Raw genomic sequence first — 27,844 nt, 5'->3', positions numbered from 1 at the left:
CTCATACTGTACCTTACCCAGTCATACAAAATGGTTTGCTCAGGATAAAGAAGGTATTCACAGGCACAGCTAGTGTTCAGACTCATAACAAGCAGTTAAATACAATACAGGTGTATAGAATCAATCATCACATGATTACATGGTTAAAGGTGCAGCATCACTTTTCTGTTACAACCAAACAACGGTATACATATTAACTCATCCTAGATCGAATTCAGTATTCAAACCCTTTGGATATAAGGTTCCTAACTGAAATATTAATTTATACTGCTTTTGTAACAAGGCTCTTCGTATATCTATAGTTCTAAAAGGTAGTTTTTTAAAGGTCCACAAGATTAAAAAAAACCTCAGATCATTCTCTGTATGGGCTGCTTGCTTGAAATGCTGGACTAATGGGGCATCTAAACATATGTTACGTATTTTGGACCTATGCTCAGAAATTCTGGTCTTGCAACAGTTCACAAATTGTTCAACTAAAAACTGTGTATATTGTATCTGCTGTGCTTGTGGGCTGTTATATGTAGGCAGTCCCACTTGTGCAATTAGGACCAGATTTGCCTTCCCGTGATTGATCCATGTACACGGCTTTGTGTTTCCAACTCAAGACCCATTGAAGAACATCTCAACCTGTTCAATCTTTGAAAAACAGCTCTGAAAAACTTTTTCATACTCTCCAGTGTGCTACCCTTGCCGTTGTGGTGGCACGGGGTTGCCGTTCCGTGATCGGACTTACGCTACTTGTTGAACGGTTCATTTGTTCAGTCTGTATAACGTTTACTGTACATGTAACTTGTTAAGATAGAGTTGTACATTTATCCACTCCATGTTTACAGTATCTCCAGGCTTTGTCTTGCACATGGCATTTTAGTATGCTTGTTGTTTCAATGGTTATAATTCTATCTCTATTCCAGCTATTATTCTAGTAAATTTGGTTTATACTTAAAAGCCAGTTTGTGGTGGCGTTGTTTTGTTGCATTATTATCATACTTTGTGTATATATTTCAGAAAATTAAACAGGATTTTAAAGCAGACATATTGCTTTAAAGTTCAAAGTGAAAATAACCCTCAAAAAGTTCACCTTTCTACAACTCTTTCAAATGTATTTGTAGGAAATACATTATATTTTAAACTATGAGATCTGTCTACAGTTCTTTTCTGTTTAAAGAAGATGGCAGAGCTTTTAAGAGCACGGCAAAATGAGTCATTAGCAAGAAACAGAACAAAACCACATTCACCTACAAACAACCTGAATATGAAGTCATCTCACCACAGAGATGACCTGGCAACAGTTTACTGTGCTCTAACAAAATCCAGGATAGACTGCTGCAATGAATTATACATGGGTCTATCTCTGAAAAGTGTTTGTACTTTCAACAAATTTGGCAGCCAACCTTTTAACCAGCACTGGCTGCTACAAAAACGTTACTCCACTGGTTAAAGATTTGTCAATGGCTTCTGTGTTGTTTCTGAACTCAAGTCAAAGAAATGGTTGCAATATTTATAGTGCTAAACAGCTTGAACCACAGTACACAAAGACCATCTTCTGCCACATGAACCTGATTTGACAAATTATGTCAGCTTCTGGGGACCCTTCTCTTCAGAAATTAGGGAGATGACTATTAGAGAGATGGCCTTTTATGAAATTCTACATGCTTGCTTCTTGCCTTCATTGCTCTCTTTTGGGAGCCAGGGAGTAGTCTGGCCTATTCTCCCGTACTTTTAGGAGTCCTCTTTTTTACTGCTCTTCTGGTCTAATGAATTTATCGAAATTTATAAATTTTGTTTAATTTCTATTAGGTTTTATCTTCATAAGGGCTTTCTTTAGATGAAAGGTGGGATAAAAAATTGTAAATAAATAGATAATAGTTTCTTGGGTTGCCTTTGCAATGCCTGCACACAACTTGGAATGGAAAGAGACTAATCTGGTGATTAAGAAATGGAGGTGTGTAAGGTACATAACTCAAGATTACTTGGGTAAGTGATATTAGCCATCCTTTTGTGGTCAAAATAGAGGTTGTATCCCAATGTCTCAGGTTCATGAACTGCTGCAGACTTGAATTCTAGCAGCGGTATGATGGACCGAATAATCATTTTGTCGGCACTTAAGATTTAAGTGGGAGGTGCATTTGAAGACCACAAATTGCAATTCTAAACAGGGCTCCATGTCTCTAAAAATAATTCTCCACCCACTGCCAAAAAGCATCAATTCCAGGGAAGAAAGAAGCACATAGCAACATTCCACAACACCCTGTTAGCAGTTAACAATTTCATTGTTTGATTCCACTGTATGCAAACCACTCTGGGAGCCCTTTTTTGGCTGAAGACTGGGTTGAATGCTATAAATAAATAAATAAATAAATAAATAAATACATACATACATACATACATACATACATACATAAATACAAAGAGTAACACCAGATGAATGGGATAACTGTAATAGGTTATTTCAACAGGCACCCCCCCTCCTCCAATGCATCACAGAACTTTGACACTTACTTTTTTAAATGAAGGTGTAGCTACTGAGCCAAACAGCTTCTGCACAGTGTAGGGAAAGATGGCGTGAGCCTTCTCCGCCTCGAGGACTTGTTCTTCTAGGAAAGAGACATGGTGTCCTGCCATTTTCACAAATGCCTAGAAATGCCAGAAGAGAATAATAATAATAATAATAATAATAATAATAATAATAATGATTTAAACCCCGCCCATCTGGCTGGGTTTCCCCAGCCGCTCTGGGCAGCTTCCAACAAAAGATTAAAATACAATGGTCTGTTAAACATTAAAAGCTTCCCTAAACAAAAATAAAGCTAAACAGTCTCTTTTTTAACTTGGTTTCAGTGCTGCCCCAGTTTTATATCCCAGCTTTAAGAACATCTCTCCAGGGTCCCTGCTTCCTCCAATAACTCAGAGTAGTTTTTTGTGAGCAACGGTCATGCTAAATCAATGCACGACACGTGAAAAGAAGAGGGCTGTACCAATTCTCCTCCTAGTCCAAGCAAAATTACTATGTATACAACAGAAAATAATATTTAGAATTTATTGGACTCCACTACATCTGTACATAAAAGGATTGTCGAAAACAGCATTTTCTTGGAGATGTAATAAGGATAGTGCTTCTTTAAAATACATGTTTTTACAATGTCCTATACTTACTAGGTTTTGGACGAAAGTAGTGGATTATGTAAACAGGAGTGTATGAAAAAAGCTAAAATGTTCAGAGGATAGTATTCTTTTGAACTACATACCTACTATATGGAATTTGACAACTGGACATCAATAAAAATAAAAATATCTTACAGCATATCTAAAAGCATAATAAAAACATCAAGCATTAAAAACCTCCTGATTCTCCTTGACATCTGATGGGAGGGCGTTTCACAGCGAGGGTGCCACTGCCGAGAAGGCCCTCTGTCTGGCTCCAAGTAACTTCGCTTCTCACAGTGAGGGAACCAGCAGAAGACCCTTGGAGGAGGACCTCAGTGTCCGGGCTGAGCAATTAATGAATTCATCAGTGAATTCCCTGTGCCCTTACTATGGCCAAAAGACTGATATTGCTGCACTAGAAAGATAAATGTGCAGATCCATTTATTCAAAGGACTGAAGACCTGACTACACTTGCCACCTATGAGTGGATTGCTTACAGATGTAGACTTTTGCATGGGCACTTTCAAATGCTTTAATTAACTATGCAAATCTAATAGAATATAATAAGAAATGCAAATAGGTTCCTTCAACTATCATACACATAAATAATGCTAACTTTCCAAACTCAATTGTGCTAGGAAGAATTTCCATCAGTGCACACAGAGGTTGGGTTTGAAATTTAAGAATTTACAGTCCGGATAACACAAAGACTTCTGAGTCACTTAAAGTGATATTAAACAATGCCATATGTATATTGCCATGTTTTGCTGCAGAAGCAGACGTCCTCACAGCCATTACAAGAAGGTGGCTTGTTAAAAAGAGAATATAATTCTGTTAAGTCACACAACCTTCCCTCACATAAACATCCGGCATTCACAACACACATGCACTGTGGAAGAGAGAAGCAAGCAAATTTGCCAACTAATAGAGTAAAAGAAGACATATGAATGTTTGTGTGTATGCAATACCTTTATCAGTATTCATTTATATTCACACACACAATCCTCATAATACATATATGCACACATTCCCATCTCTCAACAAAACCATTCACATGCAACTACAGTGGTACCTCAGGTTAAGTACTTAATTCGTTCCGGAGGTCCGTTCTTAACCTGAAGCACCAGTTTAGCTAATGGGGCCTCCTGCTGCTGCTGCGCCACCGGAGCACAATTACTGTCCTCATCCTGAAGCAAAGTTCTTAACCCAAGGTACTATTTCTGGGTTAGCAGGGTCTGTAACCTGAAGTGTATGTAACCTGAAGCACATGTAACCCGAGGTACCACTGTATCACATACATAGAACATTCACATTTTCAGTCTATCAGTTGACTTCAGGATTGGTTCAGCACAGAAGGCATCAGGTAGCACAAATTAACTGTACACTCCTCAAAGTGCCCTTAGGCCCTGTATGTAAATTCTAACACTTCTGAGTAGTTAGAATATTTATAAATGTCCCATGGATGAATCAATGGCCTAAGAGGTCTCATTTCAATCTACTGAACCCAGAGTTCTTGTAGCCAAGAGCTATGAAGATTTCAAAGACTGCAGATTGTATTTACCTGAGTTTTTATTACCTAGTTTGTTTGGTTTTTTTGGGGGGGGAGGCTGACAAAAGCATTATATTACTGCAACTCTGCATATTCTAGACTTCAGTTTGATGCTTCACTGACCTCTTCACAGCATTCAAAAAACATGCAACAAGAATTAAAAGCTTCATCATATCAATTCTGCAGAGAGCTGAATAATGTTTTCATGTTTCTAGCCATCAGCACCAGATTTCTAGGCTCACTTTTAAATCTTCAACACAAACGCAGAAAAGAACTTTCACATGCATAATCTTAGGGACAATTACTTGATGTGATAACAAACCTCTAGCTTATCCACTTTGGTATAGATGCTGTTCATTTCTATCACCTTGGCTTTAGTTAGTGGAATTGCCTCATCCAAGAGTTGGGATGTATTGCTTCTAATCTGTATAGACAAAGGGAAAAAAATCTGTATTAGAAAGCACTAACAATAAATACCAGACATATTTCACTCACTATTTAGAAACTGAAGTACTATTACTGTGTTTTATTTATTATATCAGTACTGTGCACTTTCCTTAAGAAAGTTAGCTTATACTTATAGATCTCCTGATGGCCTCCCATTCAGTCCACGCCTACATATCCTCAATGATGCTACAGTATCAAGTGCTCTGTTATGAATTGAGAACCATGAAAATATTCTCCAGATGTTGCTGCACTACATCTCCTGTTACTTGATGGGAGTTCAACAACGTCGGGAGGACCACTGGTTCCCTACCTTTGCTTTTGAATCTGGGCACGTGCATTTGCAACAAAAAACACATGTTTTCACACAACAATATAGCTATTTGGCTTTCCGTTCACCCTTGTAGGAGAATGAATGCCATGTGTATCAAGTGACCATTGGGCATTCTCTAACTGACAATTAGTTGCCTTCAAAGCTATCCAGTAAAGACTCTGCATAATGTTAAGATTACATATTCTTTACTATAGCACTGTGGAACCTGAAGCGCTCCAGATGTTGTCAGACTCCAGCTTCCATCCGTTCCACCTAGCATGGCCAATGGTCAGGAACAGTGGACGCTGTAGTCATACAACATCTGGAGGGCCTCCCATTTCCCACCCTGCTTTACACCAACAAAAGATGAAGCAGACAAAGGTGGTATCATCACCATTCGACATCCCTTTGACCCAGGTCTTTGTTGTCCAAACATTTACAAAAGCAACAGAGCATTTCATGGACTAAACAAAGTTATCATGGCATAAACCATGGATAGGCAAACTAAGGCCCAGGGGCTGGATCCGGCCCAATCACCTTCTAAATCCAGCCCACGGACAGTCCAGGAATCAGCGTGTTTTTACATGAGTAGATTGTGTCCTTTTATTTAAAATGCATCTCTGGGTTATTTGTGGGGCATAGGAATTAGTTCATTCCCGCCCAAAAAATAAATATAGTCCAGCCCCTCACAAGGTCTGAGGGACAGTGGACTGGCCCCCTGCTGAAAAGGTTTGCTGACCCCTGGCATAAACTCTAATCCATGGAATCTTATGCTATAATAAAAATGTTAGTATTTGAGGTGCTTCAGAACTCTGTTGTTTTTGCAGCAGCAAACAAGCATGGCTAACTCTCTGGAAATATTTGAAAATCATTGGTTCAAGGACAAGGAAACGGAGCAGAGGTTAGAAACTGACCCTTAATTTACCAAAGATAAGCAAGCGAAGGTTGCTTGCTAATGTTGAAAGAAGCAACCTCAAAAGGCCTTTTGCAAAGCCAACGTAAGTACATTGAAAAGAAATGCAGTTTGAAATGTAGACAAAACAAGGAGATATTAATCTTCAGAAGAACACTAAAGGTAAGCCCTATAAGGTCAAAACAGGCATCTTCCTCCAGATGCAGAAATATATAAGAATCAAAGAATGATAGAATTATACTGTTGGAAGGGACCACGAGGATCATCTAGTTCAAGCCCCTGCAATACAGAAATCTGTTCCTCAAGAAATAGAACACCTTTTTGCCAGAGATTCGCAGGTTGAATTAAGAACCACACCAACAAAGAAACCAACATAGAAATATGCAGCAAGCCCTTATTTACTCCTCACCCTTGCACCCCCTTTGCTAAAAAAGAAATTCCATTCTATCCTCCCCTCTTAGATAAAGAGAGAGTGTTGTGAACTCTGATGGGATCTTTTCTTCTCTCCTCTCCTCCCTTCCCCCATGGCAGGTTCTTGAAAAATAACATAATCCCTTTTCCCCGGGAGTAACCAAAACAAACTGAGCAAGGTAGGATCATAGAATCATAGAGTTGGAAGAGACCACAAGGGCCATCGAGGTAGGTCCTCCTAACTATCCCAATTGGTATTGGGTGGGTGGGTGAGAAGAGAGAGCACAGGGTTCTGTGTTTATCAGGGAAACAAACAGTATGAAGAAGTTGCCACTACTACATGAGGGAGAATGCCTTTGATTTTTTTTATAAAAAGGAGGTGATCTGTCACTTCAAAATACTTTTAGAAAAACATATTTTTGTTTCTTCTTTCCCACATTATTTTTGTCCCACTGATCTGACACAGGATGAGAGAAGGCAGTAAAGTCTTTGTGTGTGCTGGTGCATGTGTCTGCCTGTCTTGAGACAGAATGACGGTTCTATTTTCCCTTTCCTCTTTTGTGTCTACATATTTCCCGCAGTGAGCCTCAAGCTTGCACCCTCTGCCCTTCCCAGCCAGCATGGCTGCAACAATTACTCTGGACATTTTCACTTCTGTTTTAGACCAACCAGTTTGCTGTGACATTCACACTCAGGGAAACTGTAGTACAGTGGAACCTTGGGTTACATACCGTCCTCCTTACGAATGCTTCGGGTAACGAGCTCCGCTAACCCAGAGGTAGATGTCCCTAGTTGCGAGCTTTGCCCTGGGATGCAAGCAGAAGTCGCGCGCCAGAGACGCAGCAGCAGCAGGAGGCCCCATTAGCAAAAGCACGTCTCATGTTAAAAATGGTTTCGGCTTAAGAATGGACCTCCGGAACGAATTAAGTTCGTAACCAGAGGTACTACTGTAGTCTTAATTACGGTTGGTGGAAACAAGTCAACTTCAAAAACACAAAACTGGCTCACATGTAACACTAAAAGAGCCTTCACAGATCCAGCGGCCTCCTGACGTTTTTGTCTACAGATCCCAGTTGGCGAACCCTATGCCGAACCATCAGGAGGGAACCAAAAAAAAAACGAAAGCGAAGATGTAGACATCCCAAAACATGACTGATGGATGACCAGATGGGCTTAGGTATAAAACAACCTAGTGTGCCATTCTATATCTAAACCCTTCTGCTTCGTAGATTAAATGAAATAAGTCTCACCAGGTTTACTATGTTCAGCAAATCTAGCTTCCCTGGGCTAGAAATCATTACATCAGTAGGCTGTTTTTTAAAACCCTCAAAACATGAGACTTTGCTGATTAGTTCTGTTTCACACACCCTGCTGATCAAGGCTCTCACATCTATAAATACGTGAATTTGATAAAAATGTATGGCCGTGTAAAGAAAATCTGATGTCATACATGTCTAATGTGATGGATCTCATTTTATATATTTATATAACCAGCACTCTCAGTTCAGCCACATCTTTGCCCAAAGATTGTTTGAAGTTAGGATTCTCATAAATCATAGGAACCAACAAATTTATGCAAATATATAATGAATCATTGAGCCCAATAACTGTAACAACTAAACATACCCAGAGAAGCAGGATACCGAAAGCAGTGAAACAAATTAATGTAGAATGTTTTATTGACTCACTAATTAAAACGATGCATCCATTTCTTCATGACAACAAACAGAAGACTATAAATTCCTTGGTTTGTTTTTATGTGCAAAAATTGGAATGAATCTGAAAGATGACATGAAATTTTATTGGATACTATTTCATACACTGCTGAAAGGAAGCTGCCACTACAGGTATTTAGCACTGCCAAGCACAAATTCAGCAGACTAAGCATAATGCTTTGATGCTGCCATAGCAGGTCAATAATTTGTACAGAGCCTAATTATTCATACTTCAGATTCTCTAAAAATGTTTTCATGGGTAAAGCAAAGATGAAGCAAGCAAACAAACCCCCATTGAGGAAAGGGTTTTTTTGGGGGGGATCTCGAGGGAGCACTCAGTTTATTGAACGAACTTAAGTGATTTTTGAAAGTTTTAAATAGCTGAAATGCCAATAAAATGAAGTGTACCTCAAAACTCAGTATAGGCAAAAGTTTCAGTTAAACTTTCCCTATAGGGAAAATGAAAAAAGAAGTGGCTATTCCTTCAGTGGCCCTGAAACTTGGAAAAATATTACAGAGCCACAAACTCTAACCATTTCGTTTGAACAGTTCCAAGCTTGAAACTTAAAGCTTGATCAGAATAAACTTTTGGCCACTTGCAGAGTTTAATCAATTTTCCGCATTCACTGCAATATTAAATCAGTAACGGGGGAGTAAGCAACATTGCCCCTGTTCCAGCTGTTATGAGCAACATAACTTTAAAGTCCCAAGCATAGTGGTTTGCGCAGTTCCAAGCACTGGTACTTACCTTTAAAGGCAGCCCTACATGGCTTGGGACCTGGATAATGCTTTCACCTACATCAACCAGCCTGTACACTAAGATCTTCCCCAAAGGCCTTCCTCTGGGTGCTGCCGCCACCATTTGAAGCAAATGAGAGAGGGCCCTTTTAGTTGTGACGAGTCGCTTGCAGAGCCCTCTCCCTATGGAGGTTTGCCTGGTAAGACTGCAGATGTTGTTTAGATTCCCAGGCTTTTAACCTCCACTGTAATTTTCTCCTGCTACAATAGTCAGTGTTGCCTTCTACTGTTTTTGCTTGTTACTGTTAAGCAAAATTTTGAAATGAAGGCAGTGTAAAAATGCTGCCTGCATGTGATAGTGTTGAAAACAATGGCAAAACTGCACTGGAAACCAAAAATCAGATTTAAAAAGCAGCAGGATTTTAATTTACTCACCTATGGAGAGTTGTTTTGTTTCTTCAGATCACACAACTGTTTTCCAACTTATGTAAACATTTAGACTAGTATCACAACCCTATCCATGATTACTCAAAAGTATCCTCCATTCAATTCAGTGAGGCTTACTTCCAGGTAAGTGGGAAATAAGTGTTTTGTGAGCTGCAACTGTCACAGGGAATTTAGAGGTGGCAGAAGCCAGATACAGTGGTACCTTGGGTTAAGTACTTAGTTCGTTCTGGAGGTCTGTTCTTAACCTGAAACCGTTCTTAACCTGAGGGACCACTTTAGCTAATGGGGCCTCCTGCTGCTGCCGGGCTGCCACGCGATTTCTGTTCTCATCCTGAGGTAAAGTTCTTAACCCGAGGTACTACTTCCAGGTTAGTGGAGTCTGTAACCCAAAGTGTTTGTAACCCGAGGTACCACTGTACTAATTATGTTACAAAAATATTTGATGTCTTTCTTGGGAAGAGCTGCTGCAGCACTGCTGCCTTGGGTGGGTTCGAGACATGTCATAATTTTCTTCATTTGCACTTGCCTAACTAATTCCTACTAAAAAGGGGCCAAGTTGGGCTGCTGTGACAACATACAGCAATTCCACTTCTCCTAAGCATTTCCAATCGCACTGTATATACAGCAGTGATGAGGAAAGATGCTGATAACATTCTTATCAATTGCAGCTTATCACTATTTTGTTGTCTCAAATGAGTTTGCACCTTGTGGCAACCAGATGACTGCATTATTATCAAAGCTATTATTCAGCCACCCCACCCCAAGTCTTAAACCATCAACGGGGGGGGGGGGGGGCGCCAATCATTGTGACAGGTCAGCATGGAACCTCCTGAGAAATTCGCTTTGCAACCCCACCAAATAATAAGGGCAGCAGTGCTAACAAGCAACTTTTCCCAAAATGACCTTTGGGTACCTGTTGTACAGAATGCCACCAGACTTTAACCTCTCTGGAAATCTAGAAGAGGGAACATACAGAATAGGTGTGTGTGTGTGTGTGGAGATGAACCTGTCAGAGTGCTTAAACAACAAAAGCCAGAAAGGCATGGGGATGATCTAGGTTCCTCGATGTGCGTGTGTGTGTTGTAAGGAGCACATTAAATTTACAAGCGGAGAGCACTAGTCTAGGCCCTTAAATATTAGTGCGCCAGAGTGCCACCTTGTGGCTAAACCATCGCTGTAATAAAAAACCATTTCAGGGAAGGTTGTAATCAAGATGGCTGCCTCGGGAAGAGAGAGAGAGAGAGAGAGAGAGAGAGAGAGAGAGAGAGAGAGAGAGAGAGCGTGTTCCCTCCCTCCCGTCACCACAGCTGCCTGCTGCCTTGCCTGAGCTGCCTGCATGGCTTCTGAAACACTCACAAGATGGCCTCCACAGGAGCCAAACAGAGACAACAGTTACAGTGTTCAAGGTCTACAGAGGTGGAGCTAAGTACATACCAGATCAGTCATGCCACAGAACTCATCCAGTCTTATTAACATCTCTTCTATAGACTCCTCTATTTCTTTCACCTGGAAACAAACAAACAATCTTAAGGAAGTTGCATCTATGAAAGAGCAAGAGCCTTCCAAGAATAGACATTAGCACGGTCTGCATTTCAATAAAGTTCAGCGATGCCATTCAGCTATTAAAAATAAACGCTGGTAATCAAATAAAATAATCATTTGCCATTTAGCAATTAAGTGTCACGCACAGGCACGCAGGCACAAAATCAAGGTTTTTCAAGAAATAGGCTACATTTTCAAAAGGGATCGCCTCTGAAGTTTCAAGACTACCCATGGCAATTCTCAAGCATACGATACCTTCAAATTTTGAGTATTTCCTGCTTGGACAGTCTGCACAAATTATAGTTGGTACGTTGCTGAGACATAGGTCTACTGTCTGAGAACAGATCAATTTTTAAAAATGGAAATCACATTTAAGTTGACGGTGCTGTTAAAGAACCCAAATTATTTCTCCATTTTACAGCGATCACTCTTGAGAGCAATTTTAGACAAATACAAATCTTAGTTGAGTTTTTAAACTTGTTCACTTCTTTCAGAGTGGGATTTCCAAGGAAGTATTTCTATTGTATAGTTAGCAAAAGCAACAGAAACTCTTGGGATAGCATGTTGTGGAAAGGAAAATAAGTGAGGAGGTTTGGCCACTAGCAACATCTGTCTTCTCTCTTTTGTGCTGATGGAAGTTTAGAACTTCTGTGTATACTTATAGAATGGCGACATTTTCTCTAAAATTGCTGTTTGGAAGACAATTTCAGAGTTAACAGTCTCAGCAGCCAATCATTCACACTCGTAAAAGTTTGACCACTTTAAAAATTGAACAGGTTACTTACGGTCTTGAAGTGAATACAGTCATACCTCGGGGGTTGAAGTTGCTTCAGGTTGAGCGTTTTCGGGTTGCACTCCGCGGTGACCCGGAAGTAACAGAATGTGTTACTTCCGGGTTTCGCTGCTCGCGCATGCGCAGACGGTCAAAATGACATCACATGCATGCGCAGAAGCAGCGAATTGCGACCCGCGCATGCGCAGACACGGGTTGCGTTTGCTTCAGGATACGAACAGGGCTCCGGAATGGATCCCGTTCGTATCCAGAGGTACCCCTGTATAAAGAGAGAATCCTGGTGAAAACTAGTTTTCTCTACCCACCTCTGGATCATCTTAGGACTGGTGTAGACAACCTGGGATACAACCTCAGATTTATAGCCCACCCCACTCAGGGTCGGCAAGTAAACCAAAACGTAATGAAAATAAAGGAAAACCATTAATTTAATGATTTTTTCATAGCATTTCTCAACTTAACCCATAAATAATATGGCCTGAGTCTTAACCATAGTTGACCAAGGCTAGTAGCTTTGTCACAAACTGCCCTCTTGCCAGCATAGATACCTTGCCTTAACCATGGCTCATGCTAACCGAGGTTACTGTGTTAACCATAGTTCCAAAATCATATTAAGATCCATAAAAGGTAAAGGTAAAGGGACCCCTGACCATTCGGTCCAGTCGTGACCGACTCTGGGGTTGTGGCACTCATCTCGCTTTATTGGCTGAGGGAGCCGGCGTACAGCTTCTGGGTAGAGTGGCCAGCATGACTAAGCCGCTTCTGGCAAACCAGAGCAGCGCACGGAAACGCCGTTTACCTTCCCGCTGGAGCGGTACCTATTTATCTACTTGCACTTTGACGTGCTTTCAAACTGCTAGGTTGGCAGGCGCAGGGACTGAGCAACGGAAGCTCACCCCGTCGTGGGGATTCGAACCGCCGACCTTCGGATCGGCAAGTCCTAGGCTTTGTGGTTTAACCCACAGCACCACCCGCGTCCCGCATTAAGATCCATACTGACTGCCTAATAGCTTCCGAGCCAAGTTCAAAGATTTGCTGCTGACATATCAGACCCTAAACAAGCTGGGACCAGTTTAGCAAACTTTCTGCCCCAGTACGGACTAAGGGTGGTATCCAACCAACCTGTTGAACCAGTGCAAGGATTTAATACAGAATAAGTGAATTAGGGTTGCCCACTGTTCAAGATCAAAACCCTCTTTATAATTTCATATAGCGGTTTTGCCACAGAGATATTACCCCTTGGGATAAAAACACAATAGTTATAGTATGGGGATGAAAAATTATAAGACTGAAGGGATTTGATGGGAAAATTTTCAGTTCCACAACGTTGCCACCAATGTGATATTGCAGGCTTTTCTTTAAATGTGTAGGCAACACCTATCATAACACCTCAACCATCTAGTAAACCAATAGCTTTATCTTAAAACAACGAAACAAAAAATATTCATAGGGAATTCTTTGAAGAAGGTACTTCCTATAATGTCTCTGTGCAAGTATTCAAATAAATATTTTGATTATTTCTATATAGAATTATTTCTATATCACCAAACATTAAAAGAAACCAATATGGGCAGTGAACCATATAAAATGATTAATAAGATTACATCAAGAACTCAATAAATCAGAAGAATAACTCAATTTAACTGGATCACCACTTACGGAAAGCATGAGCAAACAAATATGTTTTAAGTAGGCACCTAAACGCCCTGTGGGTTAAACCACAGAGCCTAGGACTTGCCGATCAGAAGGTCGGCAGTTTGAATCCCCGCGACGGCATGAGCTCCCGTTGCTTGGTCCCTGCTCCTGCCAACCTAGCAGTTTGAAAGCACGTCAAAGTGCAAGTAGATAAATAGGTACCACTCCGGCAGGTAGGTAAACGGCGTTTCCGTGCGCTGCTCTGGTTCGCCAGAAGCGGCTTAGTCATGCTGGCCACATGACCCGGAAGCTGTACGCTGGCTCCCTCGGCCAATAAAGAGAGATGAGTGCCGCAACCCCAGAGTCGGCCACGACTGGACCTAATGGTCAGGGGTCCCTTTACCTTTACCTAAACGCCAATACTGTAGGCACCTGACTACTATTCACTGGGAGCAAATTTCAAACAGCAGGCGACACAACTTAAGAGCATGCAGCACTACTTAAGAGCATTTATTTCAAAGATCCAAGTGACCAGACAGAGGCATATAAATCCTGGCGATCCCAATTTGCTTGGGGCTTTATTTGCTAAGAGAAAGACCTTAAACTTGGCCCGCTAGCTTATTGACAAGTCAGTGCTGTTCTCTCAGCAGTGGTGTTACATGTAGTTGAAAGGACTCCTCCTTGAACAACTTCGCTGCTGCATTCTGCACCAGCTGCAGCTTCCATCCAACTTAAAGGAAAGGTGCATATAGAGCGCACTGCTGTAATTTAATGGTTGCTGACCTTCTCAGGCATATGGGCACATTTCTGAGAATGTATTCTGGATACCAAACATAAAATGGCTACGATGCAGTGAGACACAGCACAAAGTAGCTGCCGCATCCAAAGGCGCAGAAAAAGAGGCATGGCAACACAGTTGTGCAAATATGGAAAACTTTAATTTAAAAACTGCTTGAAACATGCAAACAGCCAAACACATTCTTAGAATCTCCTTTTCCAAGCATTATTCAGTCTTATCTGTTGCTGGTGAGGTGTTGAAGATTTAAAGCTAGAAGAATATAAATAAAACGTGTTTCAAAATTATTCTTGAACTCGGTTACTGAATGAATATAAATACATGCACCATCTATCACAAATGAAAAGATTTGTTTAATTCCGGCTGGCTAGTAATCATGCTATTTTTATTATTTAAATAATTTTTATTCCACTCCTCAGCCAGAAAAGGCTTCCAGAGTGGCCATTCAGGTCGCTTAAAAGAATAAAACACAGAACCCCAGTCTTACAATCTGGAAAGGTATGGCACAAAAGGAAAATGAATTGGGAGGGAGGAGGAAATGATCAAATGCAAGTAGAAGTTATTTGCTACAAAAGTATGAACACACAGAATAGAAGAGAGTAACTGATGAGAGACAACACACCAGAGTTGTGGTTGAAAAACACTGCCCCAGCCTTGCTGACTGTATAGACTATGCTGCCTTTTACTGGTGACAAGCTTTTGAAAAGCACAGAATGCCACTTCAAGGAAGAATAAAAACAGAAAGAGTTGTAAACCAAGGAACAGACTTACTACTCTCACAAACTGGGACCACACCCATTTTAAATTATTCTGTCATCAATGCAAAGGGAGGGGGTGGAGATCTTGCAAGTTCTCAAAATGTGCAAGTACTGTGGGTATGTGGCCTTAGGTTCTCACCTGTCTTTGGCATTGCTCATTGAGTCCCATAAACAAAAACTCATCTCAAACAGAAGAGAATCAGAAAACAACAGCAGCAGGTTGCATTAATGTTTTAGCGTGTGCCAGCAGCTTGTTTGCTAAATTATAATAATATAATATAATATAATATAATATAATATAATATAATATAATATAATATACCAACACTATCATACCATTGCTAAAGCCTATACAGGTACTTACTACATTATTTCACCACTTCCTGACATTAAAATAGAGCAAGTATATTTTTGCAAGCATGAGGTTCAACTACATGATATGTCAGTTACTTCTAGTGCTTATAGATTCTATGAAAAAGAACACCAGAATGTACATATAGGAAACAAAACAATGGTTAAACCACAGCAAAATGAGTACTGAGGTCCATAGCTCAGTGGTAGAGCCCCCTGCATTGCAAGCGGAAGGTCACTGCTTCAATCCCGGCATCTCCAGGTAAAACAGGAAAAGACTCCTACCTAAAATCCTAGAGAGCTGCTGCCAGTCAGTGTAGACAATATTGAGCTAGGCAAACAAACAGACTCAGTATGAGGCAGCTTCCTATGTTCCTAATGCAAGTTCATAGCGTTTTACCCATAGCAATGTCTAAGTCAAAAGCAAGGAGTATGTGATGTTTCTTTCAGCTTCCATTTTAGCAAAAAGTTTATTGAAAAACTGGAGCCTTGGTATTTTTAGATTAAAATCCAAGGAGTATAATCTACATCAAATCCATTGCAGGAAACCTATAGCTTCACACCTGGAGAATCTTGAGATCCAATCATATAATGAGATTGGTTCCTATGGAAACATGCCGAGTTACATGTTTCAATACTTTTACCATAAGGATTTTGTGTATCCTTCCTGTCTGAGAGTTGGATTAAAAAAAGGAACACTATTAAATCATTAAGGAGACTCTGCACACATAATATTTTAACATCCTTAGCATCGTTCTGTACGTTGCCTTGAGCAGTATTAGACACGTGACGTACACACAGTCATACCTTGGGAGTCAAACGGAATCTGTTCCAGAAGTCCGTTCAACTTCCAAAACATTTGGAAACCAAAGCACTGCTTCTGATTGGCTGCAGGAAGCTTCTGTCAGACGTTCGGCTTCCAAAAATAGTTCACAAATTGGAACACTCACTCCCAGGTTTGCGGCGTTTGGGAGCCTAAACTTTCGAGAACTAAGCTGTTTAAAAACCAAGGTACGACTGTATATTAAACAACATTTCAGGGGCAGAACGGAAATTGTACACAATTCAAAAATTAGTAACTGTGCACAGTTCTGTGCCAAGTGACACATTTCAGTCACATAAAACCCAAAACAGTAGCACAAAGGGCTTTAGCATCTCTATATGTGGCACCACACGAACCCTGCAATTCCCCCAACTGGAGGGGGTCAAAGGAACATTTGTATCACATTCAATTCAGGCAGAACCAAGGTGCATTTAGACTTTTTTAACCAAGATAGATCTGTACGCTCTGTAGTTAGTAGCCATGGTACTGGAATGATATGGATTCACTTGGTCACTTCAGAGTAAAAAAAAAGCAGGGTCTGAAAGGCACAAGTAAACCAACACAGCTTCAGCTGTACAACTTACATTACTCTTAGCACTGCAGCCACCATGGAATGAACCCTTAAGATACAATGAGAAGGCGGGGGGGGGGCAGCATGGACCTCAACACAGCCTTCATCCTATTCTCTCCCTAGGCCAGTCTGGGCACATTCAACAATACTGCTGCAAATCACAAAAACAGGAAAGGGACGCTGAGCCTGCAGCTCATTCATTCATCTTTCTCCTAGTGACTCTGAAGATTTGTATTTGTCAAAGTATATTAAACACACAAAACATTTTCAGACATCTGCATGTGGTTATTTAACGTGAATCTGCTAAAATATGTATTAAAAATAACTATTAGGTGACAGACAAATTAACATATCTATTCTACAGCAATACAAAAGACAAATGAACACACACAAAAACACAATAAACAAACAACGAACACCGGATCTTTTGCGACCTTCAAAGCTAATGGATTTCTCTTTCCCCTTCTAATTTTTTTGCTGTATTCTTTTTATTCTTATTCTTATTCCTTATGTATGGTTTAATAGATCTGGGGTGGCTAAGCTACAGCCCCCCAGACACTGCTGAACTGCAACTTCTGTCATCTCTGGGCCACTGGCCTATTGCAGTTTGAACCCCTTCAGATATACTGTGCAGATGTGCTCTAGCAGCAGCACCATCTGCAACAGCAATTTGCTGCAGTTGCTCCCCCCAAGGAGTGATTGCTACTGTTGATTTACCTCTTCTTGCCCCATATCACAGATAAACCAAGGGTAGCACTGCCAGCTCCTGGGCACTGCTCTTTGTGGTGTCTGTCCCCACCTAGTTCTCTAACTGTAGCAGATAGAACGCCAACACAGAAAGGAATCAGGGTGTATTGCCTGTGAGAGTACAACTTTGGTATTTTCTCAACTCCACTGACAGATGCCTCCTGCTCTTGAACTGTTTCTAGTCCAACTTGTCATTATAAGACCTGCTATTTAATTTAAATAACTGGTACCTGAGTTTGCTTTTTTCATCTTTCCTCCCTGTCCCTTTTCCTTTTATGTCATGTCTTTAAAACTATTAAGAACAGGGGTTGTCCTGTTTTAAATGACTGGATATAAGCCACTCTGGGAGCCTTCTGGCAAGTTACAAACACTCTAAATAAATAAATAAAACCTTTTTTTATAGTGCAACTATACACACGCTGACACAGAAGCAAGTTCGGGTGCATACAGCAGCATACTTTGCATGCAGGTCCAAATTTCCATTCCTGGCATCTATATACATCTTATACTGTACTCTGTATAAGGCAGCTTCTTGTATTATTTCTAGATAAACAGGCACAGCGCTGTAACCTTAGGATATAAAATTAATTTAAATAACGTTAACTGACATCTGCAAGCAGATGTGTCTGTGCGTATGGAATTCTTTAGGTTTCCTATGCTTCAACAAACCCTGAAGGGAAGGTGGCTAACCATTAGCTTTTTTAAAAAAAGAAAATGTGATTATGTTTTACTAAGTAGTTTTTTGTTTGTTTTTTACTGCATTGAGGTTTTCTCTGAATTTCAGTCACCCAGACAGCCCAGCTTGGTAGAGGAGGTGGGACAGAAATCTTAAATAATAAAGTGGTTTGATTTTAAAAAGATAAAGGCTGCCTTCACCAATCACACATGCTCCCAGTTTATTTATCTGCTCTTCTAAGAATAGCAGTGTCAAATAAGTTTGTGTATAGCAGAACTTCTTTGCTTGATAATGCTAACTAACCATTCCTCAATTATTTTCCAGGTTGCATTCATGTATTAAGACAGACCATCAGAAAGCCAACTAGCTCAAGTTAATTAGTTTGGCTCCACACAGAATTGCTTTTACAGAATTAAGACCGCCTTTCTGGACAGCTGCTATAAGAAGCTGCCTTTGGAACAGGGTTTGTGAGTGGGTTTAAGACAGTTATATAAAATGTTGTTGACTGCATTCCTTTATATAAAGATTCTTATTAAAAAATCAGGAAAAGTTGTCCCATCAAGTGGGAGTACTTATTTATTTATTTAATGACATCTTATACACTACTTGATTGTTGAAACCTCAAAGCAGCTTACAAAAAAGATAGCACAATAAAATGATCACCTAAAATATTACAACCCTAATTCAAAACATACATAAAGTTAATACCAGAATTGATTAAAATGAACTAAAACTCATACAAACCTTCTAAATATCTGCGTAGGCTTGTCTAAATAAGAATGTCTTTGGCAGACACAAAAAAGAATACCGTTGCCGGACAAGGGAAATAATGATACCTTGCGTATTTTCTTTACTTGCACTGGCTGCCAGGAAAACAAGAGCCGAATTTGTGCCTCAGCTCTGAATGGATCCCTACCTCCACGACCACCCCCTGCTTCCCTTTGTTATGGCTTAGCTTAGAATTATAGAATCGCAGAAGGGTAGAGTTGAAAGGGACCCCAGGGCAGTGGCGTAGCGTGGGTTGTCAGCACCCGGGGCAAGGCAAGTAATTTGCACCCCCTAACCCGTGGATTTGCGCCCTCTAACCCTAACCCCCAGATGTTGCGCCTGGTGCGGCCGGCCCCCCCTGCACCCCCCACGCTACGCCACTGCCCCAGGGTCATCTAGTCCAACCCCCTGCAATGCAGGAATCGCAGCCAAAGCCTCCGTGACAGAGGCCTCTGCATAAAAGCCTCCAAGGATGGAGAGTCCACCGCCTCTCGTGGGAGTCCCTCCCAAATGGCTCTTACTGTTAGTTTAGTATTCCATTGTGTGTGTTTGTATCTAAATATATGTGTGTGTACACGTGTACACGTGTACACACACACACACAAACAAAATGATAGGATACTAAACGAAGCCTGGCATCTATCTATGTGCGTGTGAACGTATACAACCCCCCCCCCACAGACACGCGTCACCCCCCGCAGCGTGGCTTTCAAAGTCTCAATACGCCTCACACATCCGCCAGAGACAAACGAATCCAACCCCAACCCCCCCCCCACAAATATTTTGGCGGGAACCCCACCCCCGCCGCCACGCCCACCTGTCCTTCCCACCACCGTAGCTAAGCAACGCTTCCCCCTCCCCCCTCCCTCCGCGGGCGACCCCTCAGCCGCGGCCGTTAACCGCCCACGCACCTCCTCGCGCCCCTTTCGCCCCGCCTCAGGGGCCAGGTAGAGGGCGAACTGCCGAGCCTCGTGCTCCGCTTCTTCCGCCGCCTCCTCCTCCGCCCTCAGCTGGGGCTCCCCGTGGCCGCCTCCCGCCTCAGCTGAGGGGGACAAGGTCGTCGACGAGGCCGAGGCTTCCCCCCGCTCCGAGGCCGCCGCGGCGCTCATGGCGGCCGCCGCTGCCCGCAGTCGACTGGGCCCGGAGGCCGCGGGTAACGGCTTCTCCAGCCCCGGCTCGGGGATCCCGCCGCAGCCAAGCGCCGTCGGCCGGATCCGAAGCGGCTCCCTTTTTCCTGGGGCCGCGGGGCGAGCTCGGGGCGCCCCCTGGCGGCGGCGGCGCGGAAGTGCTGCTCCTCCCGCCCAAAGGGGGGGAGAGGCGGCGGCGCCCCGCATAGCCCTCGATTTTGCCTCTTCCCCCTCGCAGGGGTGGGGAACCTGTGTCTCTCCAGTTGCCGTTGGAAGACGGCTCCCGTCGGGGCCAGGGTGAAGCAGCCACCTCGGGCGGAGGAAGCACAGGTTCGCAGACTCGGAAGGGACACCGAGGGTCATCTAGTCCAACCCCCTGCAATGCAAGAATCTTTTGTGCAATGTTGGGCTCAAACCCGCGACCCTGAGATTAAGAGTCTCACGCTCTACCCAACTGAGCTGACCCAAGGCAGCGCCTGGCGGGGAACTGTCCACACAGATATTGCACCACCAGCACACAAGCTAAGGGGGTAAGGGAGGCTGTGGCAGGGCAGGGCAGCACTCCCTGTTTCGCATCAAACAGTAATTATCTAACCCATGCAATAACCAATAGCTCATCATATGGAAAGATCATTTGACAAAATTAGACCATTGCAGTTGAGCAGTCAGAATGCACTGCCTTCCTTCTTCTCTATAAAGGGACCCTTGACCGTTAGGTCCAGTTGTGGCCGACTCTGGGGTTGCGGCGCTCATATCGCTTTACTGGCCGAGGGAGCTGGCGTACAGCATGTGGCCAGCATACCTAAGCCGCTTCTGGCGAGCCAGAGCAGCACACGGAAACGCCATTTACCTTCCCACCAGAGCGGTACCTATTTATCTACTTGCACTTTGATGTGCTTTCGAACTGCTAGGTTGGCAGGAGCTGGGACTGAACAACGGGAGCTCACCCCATCACAGGGATTCAAGCCGCCGACCTTCTGATCGGCAAGTCCTAGGCTCCATGGTTTAAGCCACAACGCCACTCACGTCCCTCCTTCTTTATATCATTGCACAAATGTCTGGCTGTTGACCAATTACAATGCAATCTTTAAATGCGTGGCTATTCAGGCATAAGCTCTGCCAAGTTTGAAGGGACTTCCGGGGAAGTGTACTTAGGTTGTTTGGTGTTATGTTGTAGAGACTGCCTATTTTGGTGAGAACAAAAATGAACATTTTTTGAAATATTTCAAATATTTTCTGTGGGTATAGTAACTGTACACCTGATTATCTGCTCCTTTGTTCATTTAACTGTTGCGTTTGTATGCTACCTTTCTGCCAAGACACCTTGGGGTGGTTAAGAATTTGAAATATTAAAATAAATAATGAAAAACTCTTTTCAGGTGATGGAGGATACTTTCAGGTGTTTATTATGGGATGGGTTTCCTAGCCCAGGTTACATTTCCTGCCTCCCACCCCATTCTGTTTGTTCTAGAGTTCTTGGATTTGTTTGTTTGTTTAACCCAACAGCTTTTTGTTGTGTTCCTTTGGTAGCTGCAAGACAGACAAGAACACAGCAGGTGGAGCTTTCCCTTCTCCACTATACAGTGATGGGGAAGCTGTAACTGCTGTAGAAAAGAATAAGAATGCAGCTGTTACATGCAACATGATGCTTTGCATGCTTGCTCAAAGATTGCCCACGGAGTTCAGTGAAACTTACTTCCAAATATTTGGAAACAGGATTACATCCTAAATGATATGTGTCAGTATTTAAAGGCAGAAGCCTGTGTGCACTGAAACAGTAGACACAACCTGAACAACAGGCAAACACAACTGGCCAAATGCAAAAATGTCCCTTTATGCAGATAGCAGACACTGAAAGTCTTAAGGAGCATGAAGGTATTCCCAGAAAATTTTTTGCACACTCCAACATCAACCATGCTTGCCCTAGTGTAGGACCAGCAGCAAGATTCTTTACATACTTTAAAAAATATTGAGATGTGCCTCTAGATTTGTCTGCTGGCTATATATATATATATATATATATATATATATATATGGCAGAGTTTTGTAGCCTTTGGTGGAACCTGAGATTATTAATGTACTTTCACCTTTTGTTCCTTCCCCCCCCCCACTAGATATGCCGTAACCTAATTAAATCCGTTTAACACAGTTTTGTCTTCAATTATTACAGGCTGAAGATTTTCACAGTGCACAGCAACATCATTTTCTCTGTCTGTTGTTGTGTTCTACTTTTCATCCTACCTGATGAAGAATGTTGGTCAACTGTAATTTTTGCCCATGTCTTTGTAACATTTTTGTTGGACCTGTTAAAGGTATAAAAGTAACCTACTGTTACTTTTTGGATTCCACTCTCCACTCCAAATGGACCAACATGGTAGCCACCCATGATATATGGTACCTTTAGGTTGTTGCACCTTTCCTGGAATGTGAATTCATTTTCTGAAAGGGCAATTTCTTTCTCTCTCAATTCTTTGACTGATGTTTGAAAGCAAAGATTACTGGCAATGTTCACTCATGTCAGTAACATGCTCACCATCTGCAAGAGGAGGAAGATCTGGCTGTTTCCTTATAGCTTGGTCTAACAAATTACTTACTGTGTATTAAGAAATAATTGGGCATCACAAGGGAGACATCTTATGATAAGATTTAAACTGCTTTACTTCAAAGTGATCACATTCTCAGGACTTAACCGAGTTGGCACGTTACCTCGCAGAACCTCTTCAAAATGAGGGGGTACACAGAGTAACTTTCTCATAATCTATTATAGAATTCCCTAAAGTTTGACATTGCCAACATATTTTCACTGGCAGGCAAGATTTGTTTTAAAAAAGAGCCATCTAATCTTAAATACATGGGGTGGGTTTTTTTTAAAAAGAGAATCAAGGCTTAAATTTCTAATTAGCCCCTTACTCAAGGCACTGGAGGCTAAAATTTCTTAATTATCAGAACAGTTGAACAATGGAACCAATTACCTGGGGGAGGGTGTCTCCCATGCTGGGGTTCTTCGATCTTTGTATCCAATTTCCTACGATTTTCCAACTCCAAAGACTACCCATAGTGAGTACACGTAAGCCTCAGCCTCTCCTTGTTTCTCCTGGGGAGTTAGGGGAGGAAAAACAGTAACCCATAAGGAAGAAAAGAGAATCTTGATTCACTCCCACATTAAATGAAATATTCATTTCATATTCCCACTAGTATATGTTGATATTTCTCTCGTTTCTCAGCGATGCCATTCTGGCTGCAATGGAATCGCCCACCAACTGAGTTTGCTAATAAGAAGAGTCATATTGTGGTAAATATAAAAAATCTAGTGAATACTTCACTGGCATTTTTAGTAATCCTTAAGATGTTAGGTGGCTAATGGAAAATGTATAAAAAAATACACAGAATTTACTGGTACTGGTAATTTTGAAACTAAGTTGGAGTTCCTCAGTAAGTGATGAAATTCCTCCCCATTTTCACCATTTATTGGTGAAGGCAGTGGCGGGTGCTGGCACCTCAAATTTCAGGGGCACCCTGTGCGACACCAAAATCTGCTCCAACAACTTGATACCAAGGCTGAAGAGCACCAGCCTAAAGCACTTGAAATAAATCTGCTCATGGTCAGATGAGTATTGGCATACCTATTGAAATAACATATTGGGCATTTTCTTGTGGATATGCAATGCCAGCCATCTTTTGTATGTCACTGCCAAAACAGATCTACCCTCACTATTACAGAACTATCCCTCCATTTCCTGATTCTCTGCAGCTATACATGTAACTTGATCCCCTCCCATCTGTACTCATCAAGCTAGACTTTGCACCCATTTCTTCATGCAATCTCTCTCTTTACCACCAGATGGCAACATTTTGGTGGCTACTATTGATGACAACAATCACATTCAGCAGCCATACAAATTGAACCAATTAATGCTTTTATAAGTAGTATGGAGGCATGGCAAAAAAAATGTATGCAGGGCCATCAAATTGGCATGCATGCAATTAAATGGCTGGGTTTCCCTGTAGTAAGCACAAGTACATAGGAATCCATAGGAAGTTGCCTTATTATATTAAGGCAGACCATTGGTCCATTTTGCTCAGCATTGCCCACTCTGCACATACTGGCAGTGGCTTTCCAAGGTTGCAGACAGGACTCCTACCCCCAACCCTACCTGGAGATGTCAGGAATTTAATCAGGGACCTACCATTGAACTACATCTGCTTCCCTAAAGGATCCTCTCTTAATCACCACATCCACTTTAATGCTGGAAGAAAAGGCCATTTGAGACAATCAATGAGTTGGAGGCAACCAATGGAAGACGTGACACACAAAGTAGCAAAATTCACATTAAGGTTAGCCCTATTTAACAACTTCCCCTTCCCCGCTCCGCAACTAGGATAATAATGAGAATCAAGCAAATTATGTAGTATTGCATAATTTACACAGGTTGCTTTCATTGTCTCAGTATTTGGATTTATATTACGCACAATTCTGTTTTAATTCTGTGCTGGGTGGGGACATTGCTGGCCTCAGTTATGGTTGGATGGCTAGTATTCTGAATGAGATTTCACCGTTTGTTGACTTCAAGCAGCTTTCAAGGTTTGTTTGGGTGCAAACATGAAATACGGCAAATGCAAAATACCGTGGGGGCACATTCTGTCTAACTAGCTCCACTCACAACCCTTCCTTGCAATTTTATTCGCATCTTTCATAAATAATGCGTTCCCAGACATTAATGCTTCCTGCAGGCCATGGCAAGTTTGCCAGCCTAATTGGCATTACAATTTAAATGACAACTGAATGTGGGAGTTACTCCACCCTGGCTAATTTATTTTTCTCTAGGGAACAGAATGAGCTGCTTGTTAAAGCAGAAGATGGGACGCCTGGTTGCCTTGTAACCTTGTTTTGCTTGCCAATTGGCCCAAAATAAATGACTTAGGGTGTTTTCACACTTTAACTGTTAGAGCCCAGTGATATAATGTCAGTGTAAGGTGTTCATGTTTGCAGTCCTGCCCAGAGTTAAGTGAGATTTAAATATAAGTCATATTGGGCTGAATTGCAACCCATAAGAGGCAAGAGAGAGAAGAATATACACTGCCTTAAGCTTCTTGGCGGAAAGAGGAATAGAAATGTAAGAAATAAATGCTTCCACTTTTTCCTCTTCCTGTTTTACACAATGCTATATTGATTAGATTATAAAAGGAAACAACCAACCATATAAGAGTCTCTGCTTACACTTGGTTGAGATCTCTTTTCACCTAGGGTCCAAACAAATACTATTTGCTTATTTTATAGAAATACATTTTACACACGTTTCAAAAAGAAAATGTCGCATGATAAATCACTGTAATAAAAAAAATCGGCCTAAACCATGATTTAAAAGGCAGCAACAGCATGTATCTCAGTAGAAAGGTAGCTTTCCTACCGAAAAAGTAATCAGTGGGAAGAGACTGAGTAATCCCTGCTATGTAAAAACTTCCATGGTTTCAAGTTTGACAGCTTCCCCCCGCCCTCATTGACACATTCGTGTCCCCAAATTTCATTGTATTCCTGCATACTTTACTCTTCCAAGGCTCCAGGAATTTGAGCTGTGAGTAAAACCACGTATGTAAACACAACCAAGATTGCAGAACACCAGCTATCTGATTAGCTCAAAGAGAAAAACCTGAGGATCAAGTCATTGTGCAGTGCAGGTGAAAGGCCACCCAGCTCTCATGTGAAAAATAAGCAATGGGTGCAAGGTACACACCATTTGTTACACAAGTTGTGTATGCAACTATCAGTCATGCAGAACTGGCTTCACCAAAGGAGGAAACAGTTTCTATATCATTTTAGGGATCCAAGGCAACACTAGCAATATTTCAGGTAGTGCCTGAGGGTATTTTTGAAAACCCGGTAAGTTGTTGCAGGCACTAATTGCAATATATATTTCACAGAAAAGCTCTGATGGGTCAGACCTGCCCCCTAAAACATGCAAAACACCTACATGCACCCCAAAATCAAACAGGTGAGGAGGAATGCAAGCCTACCCATCCATACAAAATCCAAGCACCCTTAATTTTTAAAAGGGGGGAGTGCAGAGGCCTTGGCACACTCGGGGGGGGTACCATAGTGCCCACAGATGCCACTTTTGAGAACCCCAGATATAGTTCCAAAGGATCTGGATAGCATGAGGGCTATGGAAGGCTGCTTTGTGAATAGCAGGCATTGGTATCCTCATCTGCATGAATGTGCCTTATCTTTTAAATCCGTCTAAATTTATGTAGCCATATCTTGCAGCAGTAAAGTCCATCGCTTCATTATATGCAATGTGAAGTACTTTTTCTTGTCTGTCTCTCCCACCATTCAGCTACACTGGACTATGTAGTGTACTGGATACAGTACGAGAAAAAAAGAGAAACACTCCACACTATCCATCTTTACCAATCCAACAACTTCTTCCTTTCCCCTTTTCAAAACTAAAAAGCCCTGGGTAAGTAAATATCTTTCTCATAGCGGAGTTATTCTCATTCAGGTGATGGGGTGGACTTTGGCCCTCCAGCTGTTGTTGAACTACAATTACCATCCTCCCTGGTCATTGGCTATGCCTGCTGGAACTGATGGAAAGAGAATTGTAGTTCATAACATCTGGAGGATGAAATGTTTTCCATGCTGCTCCAGCCCCTTTACTGTTTTGATGACCTTTTCTACATCTTTTTTAGCTCTGTAATATGCTTTTTGAGACGCAGCAGCCAGAACTGTGCTCAATATGCCAAACGCACTTGCATCTGAAGTTTATATAAAAGCATTACAATATTGGCGTTTTTCAAAAGAGCAAAGGAACCCCTCTTATCCCATGACTTCCACCTTTGCACTGACTGAGGTTCTGACCACACAACTCAGGGTGTACTTAGATTTAAATCAAATTTATTCACTATCCGCACCACAAGCTCAAATTGGTTTTTGTTGTTACTCTTTGCCAGTGAACCCTGGACCTTGTAGCTCCAACAGGCGCTAGGAAATTCTAGCAGAGAATTCAAACATCCTCACAAAACTATAACCCTCAATACACTTTTAGGAAATCATAGACTATTAAACTTAGGTTTGCACTATAGAGATGCATCCAGTGGGAGCTGGTGTTAATATACCACTGTTTCCATCCCACTTAGTATATTTCAGCAAGGTTTTCTGCACTACTCTGCACTATTCTTTCTGCTCTTTGTATGACATTCTCTGGGCTTTCAGGCACAAGTTGTAAAGGCCAGTGTAATGTGCACCTGCCATGCCAGTGATAAAGGGGAAAAGGGGGACAGCCTTATCTCCTCTGTCAAAATCCGCAAGTCACCAGCTTAAAATGCAGAGTCATAAGATAATTTACAGCATTACAGATCCAACTGAAGTCACAGAAAGTGGCACAGAGTTTTATTTTGCACATAAATGCTAAAAGGGGTTGGGTTTTCAAATCCCATGGAACAGGCAAGTACTTGTGTCAAGTTTCTTCCCTAAAAGCATGAGAAATTAAATTATACAACTGGAGTCGTAATTGTCTTTCATGTTTTATAGCAGAAACCTTAGTACCTGTTCATTTATTATTTCATCAAACTTCACCCACATTTAATATTAA

The 27,844-nt window shown here is 41.7% G+C and overlaps 1 protein-coding gene and 1 long non-coding RNA gene across 4 annotated transcripts in view; both read right to left on the bottom strand.

The window, feature by feature from the left end:
- The window catches only part of BCAS4 (breast carcinoma amplified sequence 4), a 50,689-nt gene extending 29,706 nt beyond the window's left edge, over positions 1-20,983 (bottom strand). The window contains exons 1-4 of one of the 3 annotated variants that reach the window (XR_014549198.1): positions 20,043-20,976; positions 11,109-11,180; positions 5,016-5,117; positions 2,500-2,634 (exon numbers count right to left, since the gene is read on the bottom strand). Coding sequence is in view for 1 of the 3 variants with exons in the window: in XM_083619059.1 (XP_083475185.1) it covers positions 2,500-2,634; positions 5,016-5,117; positions 11,109-11,180; positions 20,043-20,621 (888 nt within the window). In the remaining 2 variants the exon portion in view is untranslated. Of the gene's footprint in view, positions 1-2,499; positions 2,635-5,015; positions 5,118-11,108; positions 11,181-20,042 lie in introns of all 3 variants that reach the window. The other 2 variants (XM_083619059.1, XR_014549197.1) reach the window with 2 other exon arrangements.
- Positions 14,558-18,381, bottom strand: LOC310764858. Its single transcript, XR_014549285.1, has 2 exons — positions 16,954-18,381; positions 14,558-14,689 (listed from the first exon to the last, which is right to left on the bottom strand). It is a non-coding gene; the product is annotated as an uncharacterized lncRNA (long non-coding RNA).
- Positions 20,984-27,844: the final 6,861 nt, after the last annotated feature.

Source organism: Podarcis filfolensis (assembly GCF_964270895.1).
Source record: "Podarcis filfolensis genome assembly, chromosome: 6".
In the NCBI taxonomy this organism is placed as follows: domain Eukaryota; kingdom Metazoa; phylum Chordata; class Lepidosauria; order Squamata; family Lacertidae; genus Podarcis; species Podarcis filfolensis.
Note: the sequence above shows the minus strand (reverse complement) of the source record. Positions and strands in the feature narration are given on the sequence as shown.